The sequence below is a fragment of the Corythoichthys intestinalis genome, chromosome 16 (genome assembly GCF_030265065.1).
Source record: "Corythoichthys intestinalis isolate RoL2023-P3 chromosome 16, ASM3026506v1, whole genome shotgun sequence".
Classification (NCBI taxonomy): domain Eukaryota; kingdom Metazoa; phylum Chordata; class Actinopteri; order Syngnathiformes; family Syngnathidae; genus Corythoichthys; species Corythoichthys intestinalis.
This window is the reverse complement of record NC_080410.1, coordinates 29,919,873-29,944,511: the sequence shown is the minus strand read 5'-3', so window position 1 is coordinate 29,944,511 and position 24,639 is coordinate 29,919,873. Positions and strand designations below refer to the sequence as shown.

Genomic DNA, 24,639 nt, shown 5'->3' with positions numbered 1-24,639 from the left:
GAGGTAGAGAGAGAGGATGAGGAGGAGGGACAGGAGAGAGAGAGGATGAGGGTTAATGGGCTTGCCTCACAGCACTAGTAGCAGCAGCATCGGCACTGCGCCTCTCGCCTCGTCGATATCGATTAGCTGGCTTATCGATAACACGTCGGCTGCGCAGGGCTAGCCGGGAGCTAGCTGGAGGCTAACGGCGGCATGGGGTGCGCGTGAGGCGGCGGAGGCTCTCCGGCTCCAAACAAGGAAGCTGACGGACGACGAGCTAACGTGGCTAAGAGCTGGCTGGCTAATATTGTTGCTAATGTGCGAGCCACGAGCATGCGAGCTGAAAGCCAGAGGTGGGTGACAACAACGGGCGGACGCGCGCCTGCCTGCCTGCATGCGCGTGTGCGCGCGACGCCTATCAATCTCCAGGGAGCAGCCGGAGTGATGCTATGGGATAGCATCATTAGCATGTTAGCATATGTTCCCCTTTTCATGTTCCAGAGGTGCTTGGTGTGGGGGTGTGTGCGCGCGTGCGTGTGTTAGCTGTTGGCGTCGTTCGAGTGGTGCCTTCTTGATGCTTGCGACCTCTGCTAGCGGCATGCTTTGTGATGTCCACTTATCACGTGACCCGATGACCGCAAGTCGAAAGCATCAAGCAGAAGAGTTCAATGCTAATATTTCTAGGACACCCCCATCATGGAACAGTGGTGTCGACAGGCTATTTGAACCATTTCACAGCCTTTGACGTCAAATTATTTTGAAATACGAGTCAGGCAGTGGTAGCAAATGATTAAGTGACACTGACGACGATAGACGTCCAATTATTTGGATTGGGAGGAGATGGCAGTCCATTCAATCCAAATGGATCTAACATCTACCACTGTCAATGTGCAATCAATGAATTAATTGATGGGGGAAAAAACAGTTTTATAACACATTCAATACAAAGAGTTATATTTGCCTAAACAATGAAATACGCTATCGATGTTTTTGACGTTTTTTTGTCGCTGAAATATTTTCAACATTTGAATGAAAAGCATTCTTTTTCACAAAATGGCATATCATGAAGATGTTGATCCATCGATTTGATGGCATTCGCGGCCACCCTTCCCAGTTCAAATGGATTTGACGTCTGTTAGTGGCAAATTTAAATTGAAAGCATAAGATGAAGTCACATGATTTGATGTCAATCATCGTCAATGCTGTGTAAAGAGTTAAACCTAAGACTGGAAAGGTGAAATATGTCACCTTAAAGGGTATTACAACACCTGGGGAAATGCTAATATTCCATCATTTATCCATCAACGCATGCCTTTTGGATTCATATCATGCCACTTCGTGTAATTACACACATCGCAACACCAAGAAAATGATAGAAATTTGGATCGATTGTCAAGCTAAAACGACCGGCGCCCGAGATCCCGGAAATCTAGCATATTGTGTGCGTGATGTCACAGCAAGCAAACAATCAGCTCAGTGCTTAGTACTGAATGGCGGCGATGATGGTGGACAATTTTGTTTCTAGTTGCAGCGACGAATCTGGCGTAACGAACGTTCTTCTAATGGTGACAAGGAGAGTTATGAACCTTTCTTTTGTGTTTTGAGTTATCAATTTGAGCCCAAACGAAAGCCAATGCAGCCTAATGAAACGATCACTGAGGGGAGCAATTATACTGATGAAACACCGGCAAGAGGTCGTGTGGGAAACACCGAAAGGTTTGTTTTGCATTTCTTTTTGTGAAGCTGATACACCGTGACCGCAAAATAAAGTAATGTATAGAATAATTATCATTTATCGTGCTATCATAGGTTTTCGCTCTGCCAACAGACACATTTATGAATGGGATTAGAGGATTTGTTGTATATATTTTACGAGCGATAATTTATACATGTATCCAGTCCTATATCCAATGCGTGATATGTTTTTTATTATAAAAGTACTCACTCTGGTCATTTCCCTCCTTTGCTTTGCCTGGGGTGGTCTCATCAGAGCCAGTCATCGTCCTCTTTCTTGATATCTCAGGATATCAGGGATATCTCGGGATTTCAGCAGCAATTTCTTAGCAAAACCTGATTTCATTTGTCCATAGTTCGAATAGCTGTCAGGTATAAAATGCGTACCACACAAAACCGTGCTGTTGGCTGGGTCTGGAAAATTAGCCCTCTTAGCATGGACGAACTTTACTCATTGTCTGCGTAGTCCAGCTCTTTTTCTCACGTTCGGGAACTCTTGGGTACTACATTGCGACAAATGGCTATTTGTACGCCACTTAGCATGACAAGTTTGAAGCATTTTAGCAATTTTTTGATAAAACACGAACGCAACTCTCTCGTCGATAAACAACGATGGCACCTGCCTCGACCTTTTGTTTCCTTGTTGTGACGTCCCCCCCCCCCCCCCCCCCCCCATTCGGCTGTTTCCGGAATACTTTTGGAAATGTTCGTAATTTTCAATCTATTTTTGATAATTGCTGATGAACGTTATTTATTTTTTTGTTAACTTTGTTAATATTTGTTATCTTGCCACATAACTGTTCTATTGATCTCTCACAGCCCCTTAGTATTATAATACCCTTTAATGTTGTTGTTCTTGTTGTTTTTGCAGCTGACTCGTTAGGGGATGTCGGGCAGTAAGGCGCTGGGCGGGGGGGCGAGGCGCAGGAGGACGCGGTGCCGCCGCTGCCAGGCGTGCACCCGTAGCGAGTGCGGCGAGTGTCACTTCTGCAAGGATATGAAGAAGTTCGGAGGGCCCGGGCGCATGAAGCAGTCCTGCCTGCTCAGGCAGTGCACAGCGGTAAGACCAAAAGCCACACACGGATTCTTCAAATAGCATCCAAGGCAAGCTGTAGGCCAGCAGGCAACGATGCTGTGTTTCCATGGCAACTGGCATTACCAGTTAACCAGAAACAGACATGCACTGTGCATGGATCTTGGGCAACTGATCGATTAATTGATGAATTAAGGCTGAGAACTGATATGAAAACATACAAAAATAATCTCAGGCCAATGGAGAGGATGCCATGTCTTGTGCTGATGTAGTGCGGGCGCAATGTGGTCTGATGAGTCCATGTTTGAATTTTTTTTTCGTGTCTTCTGGGCCAAAGAGGAAAAGGACTGTCCAAATGTGTTATTTTTTTCCATTAAATTTTGTTTTAAAAACATGGACGTGGGGGTATCAAAACAGTGGAACACTGTAAATGGTGGTATGCTGTAGCTAATTAGGCATGGGTCGTGTTGTGACTTGTGACATCTGTGTGCAGCCGGTGCTGCCGCACACGGCGGTGTGCCTGGCGTGCGGCGAGGCGGGAAAGGAGGACACTGTGGAAGGCGAGGAGGACAAGTTCAGCCTGAGCCTGATGGAGTGCACCATCTGCAACGAAATCATACACCCGCGCTGCCTCAAGGTGGGGACCTCTACCTTCATGGTGGCTAGCTGTCAAGTACATATAGTTTTCATGTACTATTTTTTTTGTGCTGTCTCGTAGATGGGCAAAGCGGAGGGCATCATCAACGACGAGATTCCCAACTGCTGGGAGTGTCCCAAGTGTCACAAGGAAGGAAAAACCAGCAAGGTGAGTCCTGCTGAATTTTAGAGATAAAAGCGGTGTAGAAATCCATTCAATCCATAATCATTACATTTAGGCATGTGCCGGTGTGAGATTCTGACGGTATGTGAACCTTAAGCAAAACTTTCACAGTATCACGGTATCGCAAGCTCTTATGGTAGCTCTAAAATGTGTTACTTTGAGATATCTGGGTTAAAAAAACTTATTTCCATTGAACAGGATTTTTATTTTTCAAACGATATTAGCAATTTGGAATATAAGTATAATGTTAAAATAAATGTAAAAAATAACTGAAATATTCTAAATAAAATTACAATAAATGTAGTGCTTTAAGTGAGTGTAAACCCACAGCCACGGCTCACATTATTAACATCAGAACAAAAATAATTGAGTTATTGTCCATAAAAAGCACATGTGTATGACTCGTATCATGTTTCATGATACACACACTCTTTCTCAACACAGTTGCCAGAGAGAAACGCATTTTGCCACCGCTAGACACACTAAACACACTGGAGTTAACTCTTGTAGGTGGTGGGAAACGTTCATGATAATGTTTACTTGCCTTTCATTTTGTGTAAATTTTGTGTAAATATTGGATGGATTGCTTCCTCAGCAGCCAACCTCCACAAACATGTTGTACATGTCGGTTTGCCCTCCTCCTCCAAGCCGCGGCCGTCTGTAATTTTTCTGTAGCCGAAGTATTTACCAAACCAAACGATTTCTTCGATGGGGAGAAAAAGTTCAGGAGTTTCACCTCCTCCAGCCATCGTGTAGCACAGCTGATTTATTGACACTGAGCAACAACAGGTGGGGGAGGTTTGAGCTTTGCAGCTGCAAGCGAGGGATTTCTCCCTGCATTTTTGGGACATAAAAAAATAGCTAATCCTGTAGGGGCAGTATGATGGAAAATTTTTGCTCTTTTGAAACCGCGACGTTTTTTAATACCACGGTATACTTTGAAACCGGTAGTCGGCACATGTCTAATCACATTATATTGGAGCTGTTTTGATCATGGAGTGCTCTCTAATAGCTGTTTTGGAATTTTGACTCGAGTTAAGTCAACGGTGAAGTAGTCGTTTTGGAATATCTGCAAGAGCGGGGGGGAAGGTGCTTTAAGTGTGTGTGTTGGGGTGGCTGCTGACTAGTAAATGAAGAATGAGTGGCATCATTGTATTTTATTCAGCATTTCTTAGAGAGGAGATCAACTCAAAAATAGAAAAGCGCATCGACTCTCATTTCCTCTGCCGACCGACTGCTAATAAGAAGTTCCAATAAATTCAAATTTAATTACTTTTTTGACTTCATAAGGAGGCATACCATAGGAGAGCAAAACAAAACAGCAGTAAATATAATTTCAAACACTGTCATATTCAGTAACTCTTTTTGTTGAGGATTTTTTTAGAGTTGGTTAAAAAAAGGACATCCGCCTCTGCAGCTGCTCACGATGCGTATATTTTTCATGTTAAATAAAGAAAATAAGTCCTGTTACATTTGGTGTTGTTTTTGGCAGGCCGTTGAGATTTAGTTAAATACTTTTTATCCTTAGTCATGTTTTAGTAATTTTTGAAAGTGTTACTTTTAGGCTGATTCCACTCCTGTGGTCTGTTTTTGTGTCGATTCAGGGTGTAAAACGTAGGCATGTGTCGGTTACTTGTTTCAAGGTCTACCGTGGTATGAAAACGTCAAGGTTTCAAAACCGCTAAAACTTTCAGTCATACCGTCCCTACGTATGACTGTATTTTATGTCCCAAAAATGTAGGGCTCCCCCCTCAAGTTGTTGCTCAGTGTCAGTGAGACAGCTGTGCTGCACGTTGGCTGGAGGACATGAAACCCCTGAACTTTTACCCCCATCGAAGAAAACGAAGTCACTGGTATGGGAATACTTTGGGTACAGGAAAGTTAAAGGGTATGACAACACCTGGGGAAATGCTAATATTCCATCATTTATCCATAAACGCATGCCTTTTGGATTCATATCATGCCACTTTGTGTAATTACTAGGGGTGCAACGGTTCAGTTAGCCCACGGTTCGGTTTGAACCTCGGTTTTGGGATCACGGTTTCGGTTCGGGTTCGGTTTGCGTTTTGCGTTTTGCTTTTCTTCTTTTTTTTTTTTTAAACTGCCTTTATTTTGCTTTTAAAAAAAATGAAATAAACACTTAAAATGTAAACATTTTCGACTGTTAAAATGCCTCTTAGCTCTTTGGCAAGTGTAGTGACTGACTACTGAAATACACAGTAGTAAAAAAGTTACTTGGCAAAGTAACTGGTGATACCTTTCTTTTTTTTTTCATTAAAAAAAAACAAACAAACCCAAAAACATAGTAACCTTTGCTATGTTTGGAGGTCATTTAATGTTGTGAATCAACGGTTAAAGTTGATAAAATTGCTCCCGTTTTTGCCTTAGTTCCCTTCTGTCTACTTTCGAATGTGAAAATTTCAAAACTGTTTCATCCTTTAAAGATAGACTCAAGTCAAGATTTTGTCGATTTAGGAGTATTTTAGATAAAAAGTTGCTTAGGTTCGCTCGGAAGGTTCACTACAACAGAGCCTTTCTGAGAAGTTTACTGCTCTAAAATGGCGGCTGTTTACTAACGCTACCGTGTGTCATTTCGCATGTAGTTCTATATGCATGAGATATCTAGGCGTAGATTGTATGATGTCGGCCACAGTCAGGAAATATTGGAGCCGCCTAGCATCGCGTTTGCTACAAACCAAACGCGTGACCAAATCCAAACGGATGAAAAAAAACCCAACAAAAACGCCAATGCACGAAAAACGTGCAGATTTTGAACGTAACCTGCGGCGTACACATTTAAAAATCAGTGCTCACTTGTACAAATAACGCCGAGACCTTACAACTTGACAGGTATGAATTATAGTGGATCGTCACAGTTAGGTAGTAGCACTCTCTAGCACGGGACGTCCAACTATCAGCGGTCAGGGCGAAACTATGTGCTTTCGCGAAATCACCTTCGATGGCTTTGCGTGACATTTCATAAATGTCGGGGATTATGTTGTTGGCGAAATATATCCGCGAGGGAACAATATAACGCGGGTCAAGCGTTACAATCAAATTAACTAAGCCCGCATCTTCAACCACGGAATATGGTTGCATGTCTTTTGCAATGCACATTCCCACTGCGTGGGTTATTTTCTTGTGTTTTTCTGACCTGATATTGTAAGGCTTTTCGAACGCCTCTTCTATAGACCCGTGTGTTTTCACTGGTGTCATCTTCGGGGTTGTCCTGCTCTGAGAAAGCGATGTCTGTGGGTGATGCCGGCTGAGGTGCCCAAGTCATGTTAGAAGTGTTGCCGTTAGCATAGGGAACAAGCGCTAAGCAATGCTTGCAAATTGTTTTTTTTCTTTCAATGTTTTCTCTCCGTCTGCATTGTAGTCCACGGGGAAACTGAAATGTTGCCACACCGCAGATTTGAAAGAAGCCGGTGCCTCCTCAGAAATCGGTCTGTCGACTCCTCCGCTCGCCATAACTTTTTTTGTTTTCTTTCTTGTTTCACTTTCACCTCGCTCGTAAGCGAGAGAGGTCGTTACTCGGCTCCTATTACACAGGTGCTTGACAGCGATTGGACATTTACTCGCGGGGCGGGAATTTCTCCACAGCTGCGCTTCACGTCACACACAGGCACACAGAGTTTGACCAATTCATTTCACAAGCGTTCAGAATAGATTACTGTAATTGTAAAACCAAAAAGGCGCGGTTCATAAAGGCGTATTGAACCGTACAGGGCGAACCGTACGGTTCGGTTTTGAACCGCAAACCGTTGCACTGCTAGTAATTACACACACCAAGAAAATGGTAGAAATTTGGATCGATTGTCAAGCTAAAACGACCGGTGCCCGAGATCCCCGAAATCTAGCATATTGTGTGCGTGACGTCACAACTAGGAAACACCCGCTCAGTGCTTGGGTCCTGACAAAGTACTGAATGGCAGCGATGATGGCGGACAATTTTGTTTCTATTTGCAGCGACGAATCCGACGTAATGAACGTTCTTCTAATAGTGACAAGGAAAGTTATGAACCTTTCTTTGGTGTTTTGGGTTATCAATTTGAGCCCAAACGAAAGCCAATGCAGCCTAATGAAAGGATCATTGAGGGGAGCAATCACACTGATGAAACACCGGCAACAGATCGTGTGGGAAACACCGAATGGTTTGTTTTGCATTTCTTTTTGTGAAGCTGATACACCGTGACCGCAAAATAAAGTAATATATAGAATAATTATCATTTATTGTGCTATCATAGGTTTTCGCTCTGCCAACAGACACAAATATGAATGGGATTAAAGGATTTGTTGTATATATTTTACGAGCGATAATTTATACATGTGTCCAGTCCTATAGCCAATGCATGATATGTTTTTTATTATAAAAGAGTACTCACTCTGGCCATTTCGAGCTTGGCTGCTCAACTCATTTGCTTTGCCTGGGGTGGTATCATCAGTGCCAGTCATCGTCCTCTTTCTTGATATCTCAGAACATTTAGGTGGCTGCGCGTGTATGGTGGGCACCGCATCTGCTTTCAGCAGCAATTTCTTAGCAAAACCTGATTTAATTTGTCCATAGTTCGAAAAGCTTTCAGGTGTAAAATTTACACCACACAAAACCGTGCCGGAGGCTGGGTCTGCAAAATTGGCCCTCTTAGCACGGACGAACTTTACCTTTTGTCTGCTTAGTCCAGCTCTTTTTCTCGCATTCGGGAACTCATGGGTTCTACATTGCGACAAATTGCTATTTGTACACCACATAGCACGACAGGTTGGAACCATTTTAGCGATTTTTTTGATAAAAAACGAACGCAACTCTCTCGTCGATAAACAACAATGGCATCTGCCTCGACCTTTTGCTTCCTGGCTGTGACGTCATAGCCCCATTTGGCTGTTTCCGGGCTACATTCGTAAATGTTCGTAATTTTCTATTTATTTTCGATAATTGGTCATGAGTGTGATTTATTTTTTTTTTAACTTTATTATCTTGCCACATAACTGTTCCATTGATATCACACAGCCCCTTAGTATTATAATTCTCTTTAAGGCCGCGGCTTAGGTGGGCCAACCAACATGTAAAACATGTTTGCACGGGGTGGCTAACAGAGAAGGCAATATCTCCCAATATGATTTCGCATTTATACAAAATTAGTAACGCTGTCATGAACGTTTCCTACTAGCTACGAGCATTTACTCCAGCATCTGTAGTGTGTCTAGCATTGGTAAAACATACTGAAACGTAAGCTTGTTAACGAGGTATATAAAGGGGCTAATTAGCATGCCAATTTAGTTCTATTTAGAATATTTCATTTATTTTTTGTTATTTTTTTATTTATTTAATAAAGGGGCTAATTATCATGGCAATTTTATTTTATTTAGAATATTTCATTTATTTTTATTATTTTTTATTTATTTACCTTTATGCGTACAGTGCCTTGCAAAAGTATTCGGCCCCCTTGAATCTTGCAACCTTTCGCCACATTTCAGGCTTCAAACATAAAGATATGAAATTTAATTTTTTTGTCAAGAATCAACAACAAGTGGGACACAATCGTGAAGTGGAACAACATTTATTGGATAATTTAAACTTTTTTAACAAATAAAAAACTGAAAAGTGGGGCGTGCAATATTATTCGGCCCCTTTACTTTCAGTGCAGCAAACTCACTCCAGAAGTTCAGTGAGGATCTCTGAATGATCCAATGTTGTCCTAAATGACCGATGATGATAAAAAGAATTCATCTGTGTGTAATCAAGTCTCCGTATAAATGCACCTGCTCTGTGATAGTCTCAGGGTTCTGTTTAAAGTGCAGAGAGCATTATGAAAACCAAGGAACACACCAGGCAGGTCCGAGATACTGTTGTGGAGAAGTTTAAAGCCGGATTTGGATAGAAAAAGTTTTCCCAAGCTTTAAACATCTCAAGGAGAACTGTGCAAGCCATCATATTGAAATGGAAGGAGCATCAGACCACTGCAAATCTACCAAGACCCGGCCGTCCTTCCAAACTTTCTTCTCAAACAAGGAGAAAACTGATCAGAGATGCAGCCAAGAGGCCCATGATCACTCTGGATGAACTGCAGAGATCTACAGCTGAGGTGGGAGAGTCTGTCCATAGGACAACAATCAGTCATACACTGCACAAATCTGGCCTTTATGGAAGAGTGGCAAGAAGAAAGCCATTTCTCAAAGATATCCATAAAAAGTCTCGTTTAAAGTTTGCCACAAGCCACCTGGGAGACACACCAAACATGTGGAAGAAGGTGCTCTGGTCAGATGAAACCAAAATTGAACTTTTTGGCCACAATGCAAAACGATATGTTTGGCGTAAAAGCAACACAGCTCATCACCCTGAACACACCATCCCCACTGTCAAACATGGTGGTGGCAGCATCATGGTTTGGGCCTGCTTTTCTTCAGCAGGGACAGGGAAGATGGTTAAAATTGACGGGAAGATGGATGCAGCCAAATACAGGAACATTCTGGAAGAAAACCTGTTGGTATCTGCACAAGACCTGAGACTGGGACGGAGATTTATCTTCCAACAGGACAATGATCCAAAACATAAAGCCAAATCTACAATGGAATGGTTGAAAAATAAACGTATCCAGGTGTTAGAATGGCCAAGTCAAAGTCCAGACCTGAATCCAATCGAGAATCTGTGGAAAGAGCTGAAGACTGCTGTTCACAAACACTCTCCATCCAACCTCACTGAGCTCGAGCTGTTTTGCAAGGAAGAATGGGCCAGAATGTCAGTCTCTCGATGTGCAAAACTGATAGAAACATACCCTAAGCGACTTGCAGCTGTAATTGGAGCAAAAGGTGGCGCTACAAAGTATTAACGCAAGGGGGCCGAATAATATTGCACGCCCCACTTTTCAGTTTTTTATTTGTTAAAAAAGTTTAAATTATCCAATAAATGTTGTTCCACTTCACGATTGTGTCCCACTTGTTGTTGATTCTTGACAAAAAATTAAAATTTGATATCTTTATGTTTGAAGCCTGAAATGTGGCGAAAGGTTGCAAGGTTCAAGGGGGCCGAATACTTTTGCAAGGCACTGTATATTCCAATTTGCTAATTATGTTATACAGTTTTGAAAAATAAAAATCCTATTCAATGGAAAAAGTTTTTTTTTTTTTTTTTTTTGGAACCCAGAAATCTCAAACATTTTAGAGCTGTAATTGCAATACCGTGAAACCGTGATATTTTTGGTTAAGGTTATCATACCGTCAGAATTGCATACCGGCACATGCCTAGTAAAACGATACATTTATCTCCTTTTCCATTTGGGGCGTTTGTGTTCTCAATGTAACATTCTGTATTGAGTGCGCGACCTTAGATATCATGTATATAGAATAAATATAAAGAATAATTATTGACAGTTCTCCACTTGCTGCCCTCTGCGACCGCAGGAGCAGGCAGACATCTTGGCCAAGCGGCGTCTAGACAACGTGGAGCTGGGTTGCTGGAAGCTGACGGATGAACCGCCTCCAAAGAAGGAGGCTGTAGCGCCCAGGCCAGACGGTGCCCATAAGAGGAGGAAGGAGCAGCCACAGGACGGCGGCCCCAAAAAGAAGGTCAGGTGGTGCACCACTTCTTCAATGGACCTGTCGCAAAACAACGCCTCCATATCACAAAAGTCGAACGCCAGCTGTAGAGTTGCATAGGAATACTGTGTGGTCGTGACTAAATGGGATCAATGGACAGAGAGACTTTTAGTTCTTAAAAGATAAACGATGAGTTTATGAGTTAAAATAATTTGAGATTGAAACTCCTCCTGATGTTTTTGTGTTTATACAATTTGTAAAATTAATTTAACTTGTAGGGCGCCATTGTTGTTTGACGTCGTAGGGCGGTGACATCCAATGGTTACGCTGCCGGTGTTGAGCCGAAAAATATCCCCCCCCGCGTGAATGCTCTCCCCTGACGGGAGCGCTTATTTATAACGCGTTATTGAGGTGAAAACATCAAATGTTTTCATGGACGCATTACAGTTTTAAAATCAGTTTTAAATAAATACATTACACAAAATACTAGTACTGTATTTTAATAAGGTTACTGAGTAGCTAACGTTATAGCTAGATAGATTTTCGGCCTGTGGGTTTTTAAGTTGCCAGTGGTAGCATTTCACCTCGATTACCGTAATATTGGGACAATAAGTCGCTACTTTTTTCCTTCAGTTTGAATCCTGCGACTCATACTCCAGTGTTGCTTATTTTTTAATTTATTTGGGTTAATAGGTAACACTTTATTTGACAGCGACGTCATAAATAGGACATGACATTATTATGGGGGTTACTGAATACTTATGCCAGATGTCATTGAGTGTCATCCGGCAAACTATGTCACTAACTCCATTTATTTCCAGTTAGGATCTTTTACATCCATTCAAAAGTGACATCTGTTATAAGCATTCATTAATGTTCATGACAGTGTCATGTCATAATTATGATTGTGTAATGATAGTCTTATGGCGCCACTGTCAAATAAAGTGTTACCAAATACCATACCTAGCAATTAATGAAACTGGAACAGTAACTGAAGGAATATTTAGCACAGAACATGAATTTTGATTGTTATTTACATCTTAGCGCTGCAATGCATGCTAGGACGCATGTTGGACTACAACAGTGTTGACACCAAGTGGCAGCAAAGGTTGACTGTCTCCTAAAGGAGCAGTGATGGCCAAATGAAGCTTCTTGAAGCAATGAAGCTTTGTAGCTTTGTAGCTTTGTAGCCAATCGTTTCAAAGCTTCATGGTGGTTCATTTAGTATTATTACAGTCGTATGATGCCACAGTCAAATAAAGGGTTACCGGTTAATATCCTTTGGTGTAAATATCCCATAATACAGTGAGGACAGCTGCGGCTTATCTATGAACAAATTTTGTTTTCCTGTCAAATTTGGTGGGTGGCGGCTTATTGTCAGGTGCGCCCTCTAGTGGGAAAATTACAGTATAATAACTGTAACATACTGCAACCCTTTGTCTGCTTCTAAATAAAATTAATTTTAAAAAAATCATTTAAAAAAAAAAAAAAAAAAGGTATATTGCCAGCTATGAGAGTGCAAATTCAGAAATTTGAACTCTCGCTGTCATCTTTAAATTTTTTTTATTCACTCAGTCACTGTCACTGAGAGAATTTGGGCCTAGGGTTGTCTTGAGTTTTACAAGGGAGTGGGGCTTTGGGATAGGTCCATTGCTCAAAGATGAAAAATCAGTTTTCTTATTTGAAAGCACGCGGTCTCTTCTTCTGCTCCTTTTAAATAAAAGTGTGTTTTTTCTTTCAGATGAAGGCTGCACATGAAAGACGCCTCAAAAAGGTACCCGAAATATTTTCGTCGTTGTTCCGTTGCGGTTCTGACGGGGCCTCTGGCTGTCATTTTTTAGAAGCCCAAACAAGAAGGAGCCGAGTCCAATGGCCCCATTCCCTCGGCGGGAGGGGCTCCTCAGGGCTCCGCGTCCTCGTCAACGCCGCCAGCCGATGGTGGCGGAGCTTCTGGCGCCGACCAGCGTTCACGTCATCGGGAAAAACTGGAACGCTTCAAGAGGATGTGTCTCCTGGAACGCAGGCCTGACTCGTCTTCGTCCTCGTCATCCAGCTCGGAGTCAGACTCTGAGTCCGACTCGGATGACTCCCTTCGCAGGGGAGGGGCGTCCTCGCCCTCTTCGCCGCCGCCACCCCCTCCCATCGCCCACGGCAATGGAAGCCGCCCGGAGAGGTTCCGCAGCGAGCGGGACCGCCGCCTGGCGGAGTTGGGCTTCAGCGCAAGTGAAGAGTCGGAAGGTGAGGACGAGGAGCGGGAGGAGGAACGGGATAAGGCCCGTCGGCGAGGGGACAGTGACGCTGGAGGATCCCTGGTGCAGCGTGGGAGGAAAGCTGGCGCATCGGACGCCGACCAGGACGAGCCGCCCCCTTCGGACAGACTGGGGAAAATCTCCTCCCTCCCGCCGCCGTCGCCTCTCTCATCCAATCAGATGGCTCCGTCCTCGCAGCGCAACAACGGGCAGGAGGCTCGCAACGGCCGCACGCGGGGTGAAAAGGAGAACGCCAGTGGTCCGCCGACCAATCACAGACACGGCGGGGTGGGAGCGGGCGTGGCCAAAGGCAACAAAAGTCGTCCAAGGAACTGCTCCACCTCTATCCCCACCCCCAACGGCGGGCGAGGCGGCGGCCCGCTAGTATCGGTGACCGCGGCGTCACCGTGCTCGCAGTCGTCTCGCCTCGGCGCGGCAGGGCGCTCGCACGTAATGAAGCGTAGCCCTCCAGCCGTGCCGTCGCCACCCCGTCCCGTCCAGATGGAGCGCCACCTGGTGAGGCCGCCACCTGCCTGCCCCGAACCCAGCTGCCTTCCGCTGGACTCAGGCCGCGCTCACGTCATGCCGCGCGATGTGTGGCTGCGCGTCTTCACTTTCCTCAGCCAGCGAGAGTTGTGCCTGTGCATGCGCGTGTGTCGCACCTGGAGCCGATGGTCAGTCACGCCGCCACTGGTGCCGCTTTTTGCCAGCCTTCGCTTGGCCCGCGAAATCAAAATACCGCGTGGGTCGAGAATTTCCACAATTAACTAACTTAAGGTGTGGCCTTTGCCTGCCGTGGTGTCACAGGTGTTGCGACAAGCGTCTGTGGAGTCAGATCGACCTGAGCCGCCAGCGCTCCATCACGCCACCCATGCTCAGCGGCATCATTCGCAGGCAACCCGTCTCGCTGGACCTCGGATACACCAACATCTCCAAGAAACAGCTGCTTTGGCTCCTCAGCCGATTGCCTGGTACACGACGCCACAATCGACTGAAACTTTTGCTTTTTCTTGCTTTCACACACATTCTGTCAACAACTTCCTCTCCGTTCATGGATTTGTGTGAAAACATGTTTATGTTTGTGATCTTTAGGCCTAGTGGAGTTGACGGTGGCCGGCGTTGCGTGGCCCGCTGTCTCCGCGTTGTGTCAGACAGTGTGTCCATGTTTGCGTGTGTTGGATTTGAGCGGCGTGGACGACTTGAAGGATGCTCACTTGAGGGAGCTGCTGGCCCCGCCCCCTGACAGCAGGACCGGTGAGCTTGACACCCAGCTCTTCTTTCTGGATTCAAAATCCTTCTTTAGGAGTGGCTTAGATTTTTAGAAATGAGTGTTGCACCGATTTCGATACTGGACTGATTTTTTTTTTTTTTTTTTTTTTAAACCCTCAGTTTTTAAGAATTTTTTTTTGTACTAAATCAGGGGTCCCCAAACTTTTTCCTGTGGGGGCCACATAACTTTTCCCTTCTCTGATGAGGGGCCGGGGTCAGTTTGTAACAGAAAAAGTGTGACGATTGCAGGAGTGCCTAAATGTAAAAATGTTTTGTTTTTCAGAAAGCCACAATCAAATAACCCTTTTTGGATTCTTCAGGGAACAAAAGTAAAGAAAATAATACTATATTATATTATGATAATAATAATAACTGAAAAAGAGGGTTAATTTGACTGGGGATCCCTCTGTGGGTGTGTGGTATAAAGCCGGTGACGCTATGGTGTTGTGACTCCGATCAGAGAATCAACAGGGGACTTTCAGGATTTATTTGTTTCCTTTAATAATGATGAAATGAGTAAGATTTATTTTGTCGCATTGTGGTTTCTGTGAATTCAAGATAACCATATAATATGTCAGTAATATTATATAACCTATAAACATATACTGTATTATAAACGTATCTAATTTAACACTGCTTACATAATGCATACAGTGCTCATCATTCACAATAATGAGCATACACATTAGGCAGGAAAATAACTAACAATTTAGATGAGTGAATTGGCAATCAACAAAATTCAGCCACCATGTAGCCAAAGGGGCCAAGGATTAGTATTAGCGCTAACGGCTAACAGTTAGCGCACGACGGCTAGCAGTTAGCTTGTGGCGGCTAACGAATACAAGGGACCCTATGCAGGTAACTCATCTGCCAAACGTGTTTATGCACTGCCAAGACACACTTCTGCAATATACCCACATCTCTCATTCACACACAACACTTGGATTGCCACTAAACAGGACGGCAGCTTGAAGAACGAACCGCAGGCAGTGAAAGGAGGAAAAAGTGATTCGTGTAAACCGGCAGCATAGGGAGGAAAGACCGTAACTCGTGCGCGCCAATGAAGGGAGGAAAGAAAGTGACTCGTGCGCGCTTCGCTTTTCTTAAAGGGCCAGCGTAGTAACAATTAAACTAAAGCACAAACATGGAATGGGGCTTTCCTACAATAACACTATTCATTAAATAGATAATATCCAAATAACCCTCTCTGGGTTCTTCACAGAAAAAAGCCAGGGAATAAATAACACTATTGGGGAGAGAAAAAAAAAATCAAAACACACTCTGGTATTGTTCAGGGGGTGCGGACCAAATGTGGAGGCGGGCCATAGTTTGGGGACCCCTGTACTAAATTCTCATTATTTCTCACTGGAACGTAAGGTAATTTGCTATCATGGCTTGGTTAGACACTGCTTAACTCATTTTCTGCCATTGACAGCTCTAGACGTCCAATCCATTTGAATCAGATTGGATGTCAACTAGTGAAAAACTCATTCAAATTCACAGTGCTCCTTTTTTCATCACTGTAGTCAGTTAGTCATTTCTCGATCTCGTGGATTATTGCTAATGTTTGAATGATTTCTGTCCCCTGCTGTGCGCAGCGCGCGAGGGAGTCGTCGGCGGTGGTGAGTTGCGGGCCGGCCGTTTCCACGGCGTGACCGAGCTGCGTCTCTCCGGGTTGGACCTGACGGACGCCGCGTCGCGTCTGCTGGTGCGCTTCGTGCCGCGCCTGGCCAAGCTGGATCTCAGCTACTGCGCCAGCGTGTCGGATCACAGCGTTGCCACACTGGCCGCACCTGCCTCGCCGCTCAGGCACACCCTCACACACCTCAACCTAGCAGGTACGTATACATGGTTGCAATAATTTATATATTCTTTTGCTTTTCCTTTCCCCCAAAATCCTTGATTTTGGAGACTAAAGTTGGATATATTGGGCCGATATATGGACTTTTTTCAAGATGAGCCATTGGCCGATATATATATTACGTAGGGGTAAGGTAACTGTGAGCCGCTACGCACTTTACATACATGTACCTTAGCTTGGAGCTACGACGAAGCATTAGTATAAAGTCTTCTGTTGATTATAATTTGATGTAGATGAGGCAAAATAACAAGGATTTCATTATTTGTAAAACCAATTCTAAAACAAAAGATGCTTTTGATACTGTTGATTTTAACAAAGGCGGCAACGCGCGACATAAAGTACGTAGCTGCTTACAGTGGTATGAAAAAGTATCTGAGCCTTTTGGAATTTGTCACATTTCTACATAAAATCCCCATTAAATGTGATCTGATCTTTTGTCAAAATCACACAGATAAAAAAAGTGTCTGCTTTAACTAAAACCACCCAAACATTTATAGGTTTTCATATTTTAATGAGGATGCAAACAATGACAGAAGGGGGGAAAATAAGTAAGTCAACAATTGAAGCGCCTCTTCAAAGAGCAATTGAAACCAATTTTTACCAAACAATTTAAGTGCCTGAGTGGTTTAAAGCTGCCCTCTCCACTATAAAATAAACACCTGGTTAGAATTGTCTTGATGAGAAGCATTGTCTGATGTGGATCATGGCTCAGTCAAAAGAGCTGGGAAAGGATACAAAACCATCTCTGAAAGTCTGGATGTTCATTAATCGACAGTCAAAGAAGTTGTCTACAAATGGAGAGAGTTTGACACTGTTGCTTCTCTTCCAAGGAGTGGCCGTCCACCAAAGATGATGGCAAGTGTTCAGCACAGAATACTCAGAGAGGTGAAAAAGAACCCTAGAGTGTCTGCTAAAGACTTACAGAAATCACTGGCACAGTCCAGTATCTATGTGCACGCATCAACCATATGTAAAACTATGGCCAAGAATGGTGTTCATGGGAGGACTTCACGGAGGAAGCCACTGCTGTCTAAAAAAAAACATTGTTGCCCGTTTAATGTTTGCAAAATGGCACTTGGACACTCCACATTTTGTGGACTGAAGAAACCAAAGTTGAATTGTTTGGGAGTAACACACAACGTCATGTGTGAAGGAAAAACGAAACGGTATGCCAACATCAACACCTCATCCCCACAGTGAACCATGGTGGAGGGAGCGTCGTGATTTGGATTTTGCGATGTGCCAGACTAATCTGCAGGTACAGGGAGCGTCTGGTTAAAGTTATTGCTGCCAAAGGTGGGGGCACAGAATATTAAATGTGATGGTTCACTTACTTATTTTTCCCCCTTCTCTCATTGTTTGTATACTATCCTCATTAAAATATGAAAACCTATACATTTTTGGGTGGTTTTAGTTAAAGCAGACACTGTTTTTTCATCTGTGTGATTTTTACAAACATCAGATCACATTTTATGGTGATTTTATGCAGAAATGTGAGAAATTCCGAAAGGTTCAGATACTTTATCATACCACTGTATATAGCTACATTAGCCCAACGTGATAATACGACTTATTCTCCTACCACTCCATCCATCCATTCATCATCTACCGCTTAATCCGGGGTCAGGTCACGGGGCCAGCAGAAGACAGGTGTAATTTATTGTTCTACTTACCTGGTTCTGACTGGTTAGAGGACCGGCGCAGCGTGTCAAATACGCGGCAATCAGCAATGCACTCCAGGGCACTTGTATTCCATGAAGCCAGAGATGTCTAATCATGATGGTCGTGCAGCCACCTTTGCATGATATAGCTGTGTTGCAAATGTTGCACTGAGCATACTGGTCATTTTCCTTTGTGAAGTTAAACCAAAACTTTTGAGCGCCGCTGCACCGTGTCCATGGTTGAAATCAAGTTGCAATGCACAAACACACGCTTCATGTGGCTTCTTCATAGTGGTCGGGAGCTGTTTTTTCCCTAATCGGCGGTCAGGGCATCAAAACATGGAATCGAAATTCAAAAATTCGAACGGTTCCGGGAGAATGGGTGTTAGTGTTATTCCCGGATCCAAGCGATGCTTGATGCCGAACCCTACTGTTTGGGTGATGATCTTTCTTTAAAACGATGCATTGGCTGGCCAATATACCAGCCTGATATAAGGACCATTTTTCAATATTCACCAATATATTAGGATAATTGTTATTCTCACTGTTTGGGTGTTGATCTTTCTTTAGCACTGATACTTCGGGCCGAGATTGACTTTTTCCAAAATCGACTGATATCAGCCGAAATAATAGGATAATTATGTTCATTGTTTAAGTTGGGGGTCAGCAACCCTAGTGGCTGCCTGGAGCATTTTCAAAAATGTTTGAAAATGGAAAAATATGGTTGAAGAAAATATATTTTTTGTTTTGATATGGTTTCTCTAGGAGGACAAATATGACACAAACATTCTTAACGTTTTCTAATGCTGTAAAAATGTGGTGAATATATATTAAATTTAAACATTTCTGTCAACGAATATATGACGTTTTTGTCATGTTGTACTGCACAAATGCCTCAAAGTGCCCCTATGTACCTTGTTATGGATGATGCTTGCGTTCGTCCTCTTGATTTATGTTACTTGGCAAGCAGTAGTTAAAGACAGTGTAAGACTAAAGAGTGCATCCATGCAGTTTGTTCTGTTGAATATTCCAATCAGGGTCTGAACCCATAAAAGGAACACAACAGAAAAATTTGCGTCATAGCCTGCGACACACATTTCTAACAGCAGGGCAGGATGCCAGGCAGGTAGCTATTGTCAACAAACCGGCAGCCTAGTACGCAGCTGGGAGTGAGGGGGGAAAAAGTGTGATTCCATCACTTCTGAAGAACTTAGAGGAGCGCAAAAATAGATTTAAGAAGTGGATTGCATCGCCAAACTCCACTACTGCTGCGTGTTTTGTTGCAACCCGAGAGATAAAGCGTGGAGAACCATTCACAGATGGTGAGTACATGAAGGACAGATTCATCAACATATCAGAACACCAATTTGCAGACTCCAAAACCAAGATAATACAGAAAATCAAAGACATGCCCAAATAAGGTAGCCTGGCTTTGAGTCTGGCCACCATTCAGCGGATAAAATTTCCAGGGCGGAGCAAGCCACAGCAAACAGACAGCGGAGTGGACCAATCAGCGACGGGCGAACGTGACGTTATTAAAGCAACAAGGGACTCGCACGCGGAAGTAAACATACGAGTAGAGCGGACTTTATTCAACATGGCTAGCGCGGGACAGACTGTTGTGAATGACTTGTGTCGATGTGTTTTTGGTCATTTTAAAACTGATTTTACCGTGGATTGGAACATATTTTTGGCTCTCCTGTTTGTTCTTCTCCTGTTATTGTGGAGACGACTTCCGACGCGGAAGAGTGACGTTGCTCGTTAAGCACACGTCACGCAAATAAACGAATCTGATTGGACGGTTGATTTTGTGCTTGCTCGAGAGGCCGTTAATGGGCTGGGTGCCAGACTATTGTCACAGTGTTTGAAAAATACAGGGAGAACGGTCTGGCCGTGCCAGGCAACAGATAAGGGGCATGTTATGCACGTTCCATTTTGTTGTTTTTCGAAACCTCAAAATAAAAATGACAACAAAAATCAGATTTTTTATTGCATTTCCATAATTTCATAAAAGCAGTGAAACAATTCATTAATTAATAATATTGTAATGAAGTTAAGCTTGAGGTGGCATCATAAAGCATAGTCACGTCGTGTGTTTGACGCACTGCAGGGAAAATAAACGTTAAATCATCAAGGCTCATTATGTATCTTATTGGCCCGAATATAAGACGGCCCTGATTATAAGATGATCCCCTCTTTTTCAAGACTGAAGTTTGGGGAAAAAAAGACTTTTTGAACACCAAATTAATTTTTATACAGAAAATTCCAGTACATCTGAAACGCAATTATAACAATATGTTTGAGAGAAAAAGCATGTTGTTTTCCCTCATTCAAATCTTAATATCTAAACATTTAAATATTTAAACTAAAGTGCAATCACATTCGTAAATGAATGGCTTCTGGTTTTTGAAATGTAAATAAACGAAGCTATTGTGATAAAACAACAAAATTGCCATAACTGCATTAACCATCAAAGTGAAGTTTAACTTTAATCTTGAAACAAATCTGAATAAGGAAAAATATTGCAATAAAATAATGCAAACTGGTTAAACTACAGAGTAGCTGAGATCTATCATGACAGAAGATCGCTTAAATGATATTTGGCGCAATCTAACGTCGTGAATGGGTATACTGTCGAGACCGCGAATATAAGACGACCCCCACTTTTTCAGTCTTATTTCTATGCAAAAAACACTCTTATATTCGGGCCAATACGGTATTTTTAGCTGACTTAGTCATTCTGATAGTAGGCTAATATAGCTAATACAGATACAGTACATACCAGCACGTGTTGCCTTCATTATTAGGCTTATTTAAGGCTTTTAATTTTTTGCAGCTCCAGACATATGTTTTTTTGGTCCAATATGGCTCTTTCAACATTTTGGGTTGCCAACCCCTGGTTTAAGTAATGATCTTTGTGAATTGTGATTTCGCACTACCTAGTGGCCAATATTACATAACGAAGTAGCACAAGAAAAATGTTTCTTCTTACAAAATTGGATTTAGATATCAGCAATCAGCTATTTTTTTGTTTTTTAAAGTCTTTATCCCCAATGGCCTATGATAATCCCCTATGGGTCAACCTACAGTGGAGACAAACATGCCATAAAACAGATAATACAATCTAGAGCTGAAACGAATACTCGAGTAACTCGAGTTTAAAAACTGATCAGAGTAATTTTATTCACCTCGAGTAATCGTTTATTTTGACAGCTCTAAGCATCACGTTTTGCTCGGACTACTTTTAATGTGGGACAACGCGCTGATGTCCCGTGCGTAGAGGAAGAATAAAAAAAAAAAAAAACTTACTGCAGCCGACAGCCGCTACAAACGACGCCGACATTGCTAAATACTAGCCCGCACGATGCTACGTTACTTGGTAGCAGGTAGCGTCTGATGAGTCTCATAGAGATCACATGTATGTTGAACTAGATGCCTATTGACAGACTCGGCCGCGTCTGGGCAGCGTTGATAAACAGCCGCCATCTTAAAGCAGTAGAGCGCTAAGCGCTAATAAAGAGCACTAAGCGCTAATAAATAAGATTAACGTTACTGTCTCTAGTTCACGTAACGTTAGCCCTGCGGAGGGCTAGGTTTCTATTAATTATGACCATTGTCGATGCGTGGCTAACGTGTCTTACATACAGGCTTTAACATAACGTAGCGATGTGGAGTGATGAGGGTGTAAAATAAAAACTCAATAATGCTAACTATCAATTTCAGCTCAGTAGTCATTGCTGGATAAAACACCAAGTAGCACTGGTCCCTAATGTGCTCCAATACAGCCTGTATCATACATTTATTTTGATTGAACACTGCAAAAACTCAAAATCCTATCAGGACTTACAGTTTAGACTAACTTAAAACTTAACTAGAACTTAAAAATGGCTTGTCACAAATAGAAATTCAATTGAAACACATGGAAAAAAATCCTAACTTTTAAGTGATGTGTGTTATCAAGCGTAACGGCATTTTTAGGTATATATACTGAGTGTATATATATATATATATATATTTTTTTTTAATAAGATCTAAAGGTTTTTTGAGTGAAAGCAGTGAATTCATCTTTTTTTTTTTTAAATTGTAGTTACATCTGAGATGCAATTGTTGGCTGTTTTCAACAATATACATCGAAAATAAAGACATTGATTGACTGAAAATGGTTCAAGATTAGATTAAATGTCTTGTTTTCTCATGTTTATTTATAATTGCTCACCTAAAAATATATTTGTTTTATCCGATTACTCGATTAATCGATAGAATTTTCAGCCGATTACTCGATTACTAAAATATTCGATAGCTGCAGCCCTAATACAATCCCTTCATTCTGTGAAGTGAAAACAACGAATCTTCTGCAAACTTTGTCATCGTCAAAACTTGATATGTTTAGGATGTAACCATTGCATGTGCTTGTGTGTATCAGGTTGCACCAAGGTGACAGAGCAGAGCGTGCCGCTGTTGCGCCGTTGTCCGTCGCTGCAGACCGTGGACCTTCGCTCGTGCTCGCTCCTCCCCGCCGAAGCGGGACAACTTCTCAGCTTCCCCGCTCAGCCGTCCTCATCGTCGTCTTCGTGCTCGTCCGCTTCCTCTTCCTCCGCCGTTCTCGCTGCTACCACTTCCTGTCCCCCTGATGACAGGACGCTGCTAAAGAGCAGCTAAATGTTAACGCCAAGTGCCCGCGGCGTTGTTTTGAGGACACTAAAGGTGAGGAAGAGGGTGTCAGCGTAACTGAGTGGTGTGTACATATTTGTTCTCTGTACAATGGGTGTGTGCGTGCGTGTATCTGTCGTTTAATGTCAAAGAGTGTCCATGCGCCCCCTTCATTCAACACTCCCAGACGCTTGTCGGACTTGGCTCCCAAAAGTATCCATCTCCTACCTCGGCGGTCTTCAGCGCAACGCTACCGCCGACGTCCAGAAACACAAAGTCTTCCGGCTAAAATGTCGACACGTCCTCGCGCCAAGTTGCGAGGTTCAACTAAGCAGCCACTGTGGTGTCGAGACATTGAACTCTTTCACTGCCAGCCATTTGCACAACAGCTAATCCGTAGCCCTTTGATCACATTGATGCTAGTAGAAGTGTTCAATCTTGCCAATAATGAGTGCCGTGACCACTTCTGATAATTGTGAGCAAAGGCCTTAAATTCATTCTTACTTACACGCTATAATTTGCCGATCGTCTCAACGTCAACTATAAATGATAGATGAACCAGAGTTGCTTTAAAAGTGAATGGTTTTTACGTTGACCACACAGTACGTTTGGCATATGATTACTTCTTACAACACTCAATTTAAGGACTTGCGTCAACAACCTTCCTTCTGTTCTGACGGTTTTAATGTCATAAATTAATGGGCTGCCACTGACGGCGATAGACGTCCAATCCTTTTTGACGGTCAATGGTGCCAAAACATGATCATTTAATGCCAGCCAGCCCAGTTGAAATGGATCTTAAACTTGGCAGCGGCAGTGAAAGAGTTCAAGGAATGTCATCCGTCCAAGCTAGCGATAGTATAGCTAGCTTAAGCACAAAAGCCAACTTTGTCTGCTTTTGCATGTTAGCGAAAGTAATTGAAGACTATTTTGTGTCTGCTCGGTCACGTTTACGAAGCTGTGATGAATTGCGGCGCAACCAAACGCTCCTCACTGGTGGAAGCGACGCAAGCAGGAATGGGTTCCTGTTAGCTGTGTTGTGCCATCCAGTTGATACTCAACTGTATATTCCACTATATCAGAAGCTCTGATTAGTGATTAGGGACTATTCAATACATGGTTTCAGCTCTAGCGTAAAATGAATGCTATGCTGTGTAAAATGCCTTTTGGTGTGATTTGGGAATTAGGAGTGTATGAGCCCTAATAGTCACTCAATCCTGACTTCCCAGTCGCTAGAAAAGCAGTTTGAGTTTGGGAACTATCTAGAGCCACTATATAAAAATGCATAGCACGTGACTGCCGATGTAACGTTCAGAAGCGTCGGTCCCTGGTCAAATTGCTACCAAGTGGAATTTTGAACTCGTTGGCTGCCATCAACAGCAGTGGGCACCCGATCCATTTGATTGCTGCTAGTCAATGGCAGCCATTGAGCGAAAAGACTATCCAAGTCCACTATATGTTTGTGGCAGGTTAACCTCCGAGCTGGCCGGAGACGAGCGAGGAGATGAAATCTGATTGAACCGAGGTCCTTCTAGCTCTTATCTAATTAGCTGTATGCGCTGAGTTGACGTATTTCTCGTCATGGATGTTTTCGAATGCACTGGATTGTCAGGACCTTCACTCTCTGTTGCCAAAACTTGTTTTCTTTGTGAAGAGGCATTTTTTATTTTAATGTATTTTTATTTGATTTTTTTTTTATACGTTTTTTTTTATACGTTGTCCATAACTCTTCCGTTGTGTTGTTGGGAAAAGTGGAGGGAAATTGGAAGAAAATATAAAAGAGCAACTCAAGGCAGCTATGACGTATGAGTGACTACTGTAAAACTAATAAAGCAACGAGTTGGTTTTTA

At 42.9% G+C, this 24,639-nt stretch overlaps 1 protein-coding gene across 1 annotated transcript; it reads left to right on the top strand.

Annotated features, from left to right (window-relative positions):
- On the top strand, window positions 1-24,639 carry zgc:158376 (uncharacterized protein LOC100101643 homolog). Its single transcript, XM_057861379.1, has 11 exons — window positions 1-332; window positions 2,585-2,773; window positions 3,240-3,383; window positions 3,465-3,551; window positions 10,965-11,129; window positions 12,841-12,873; window positions 12,941-14,022; window positions 14,156-14,319; window positions 14,441-14,602; window positions 16,216-16,455; window positions 22,563-24,639. The coding sequence occupies exons 2-11, from the start codon at window positions 2,600-2,602 to the stop codon at window positions 22,796-22,798; spliced, it is 2,487 nt and encodes an 828-aa protein (XP_057717362.1). The 5' UTR covers window positions 1-332; window positions 2,585-2,599; the 3' UTR covers window positions 22,799-24,639.

Bases quoted from the DNA above. Each gene is read 5' to 3' on its own strand.
- zgc:158376 (XM_057861379.1), top strand. From the start codon at position 2,600: ATGTCGGGCAGTAAGGCGCTGGGCGGGGGGGCGAGGCGCAGGAGGACG. The intron at 3,552-10,964 runs GTGAGTCCTGCT...CTGCGACCGCAG, and splicing joins AGGAAGGAAAAACCAGCAAG to GAGCAGGCAGACATCTTGGC. The intron at 11,130-12,840 runs GTCAGGTGGTGC...TTTTTCTTTCAG, and splicing joins ACGGCGGCCCCAAAAAGAAG to ATGAAGGCTGCACATGAAAG.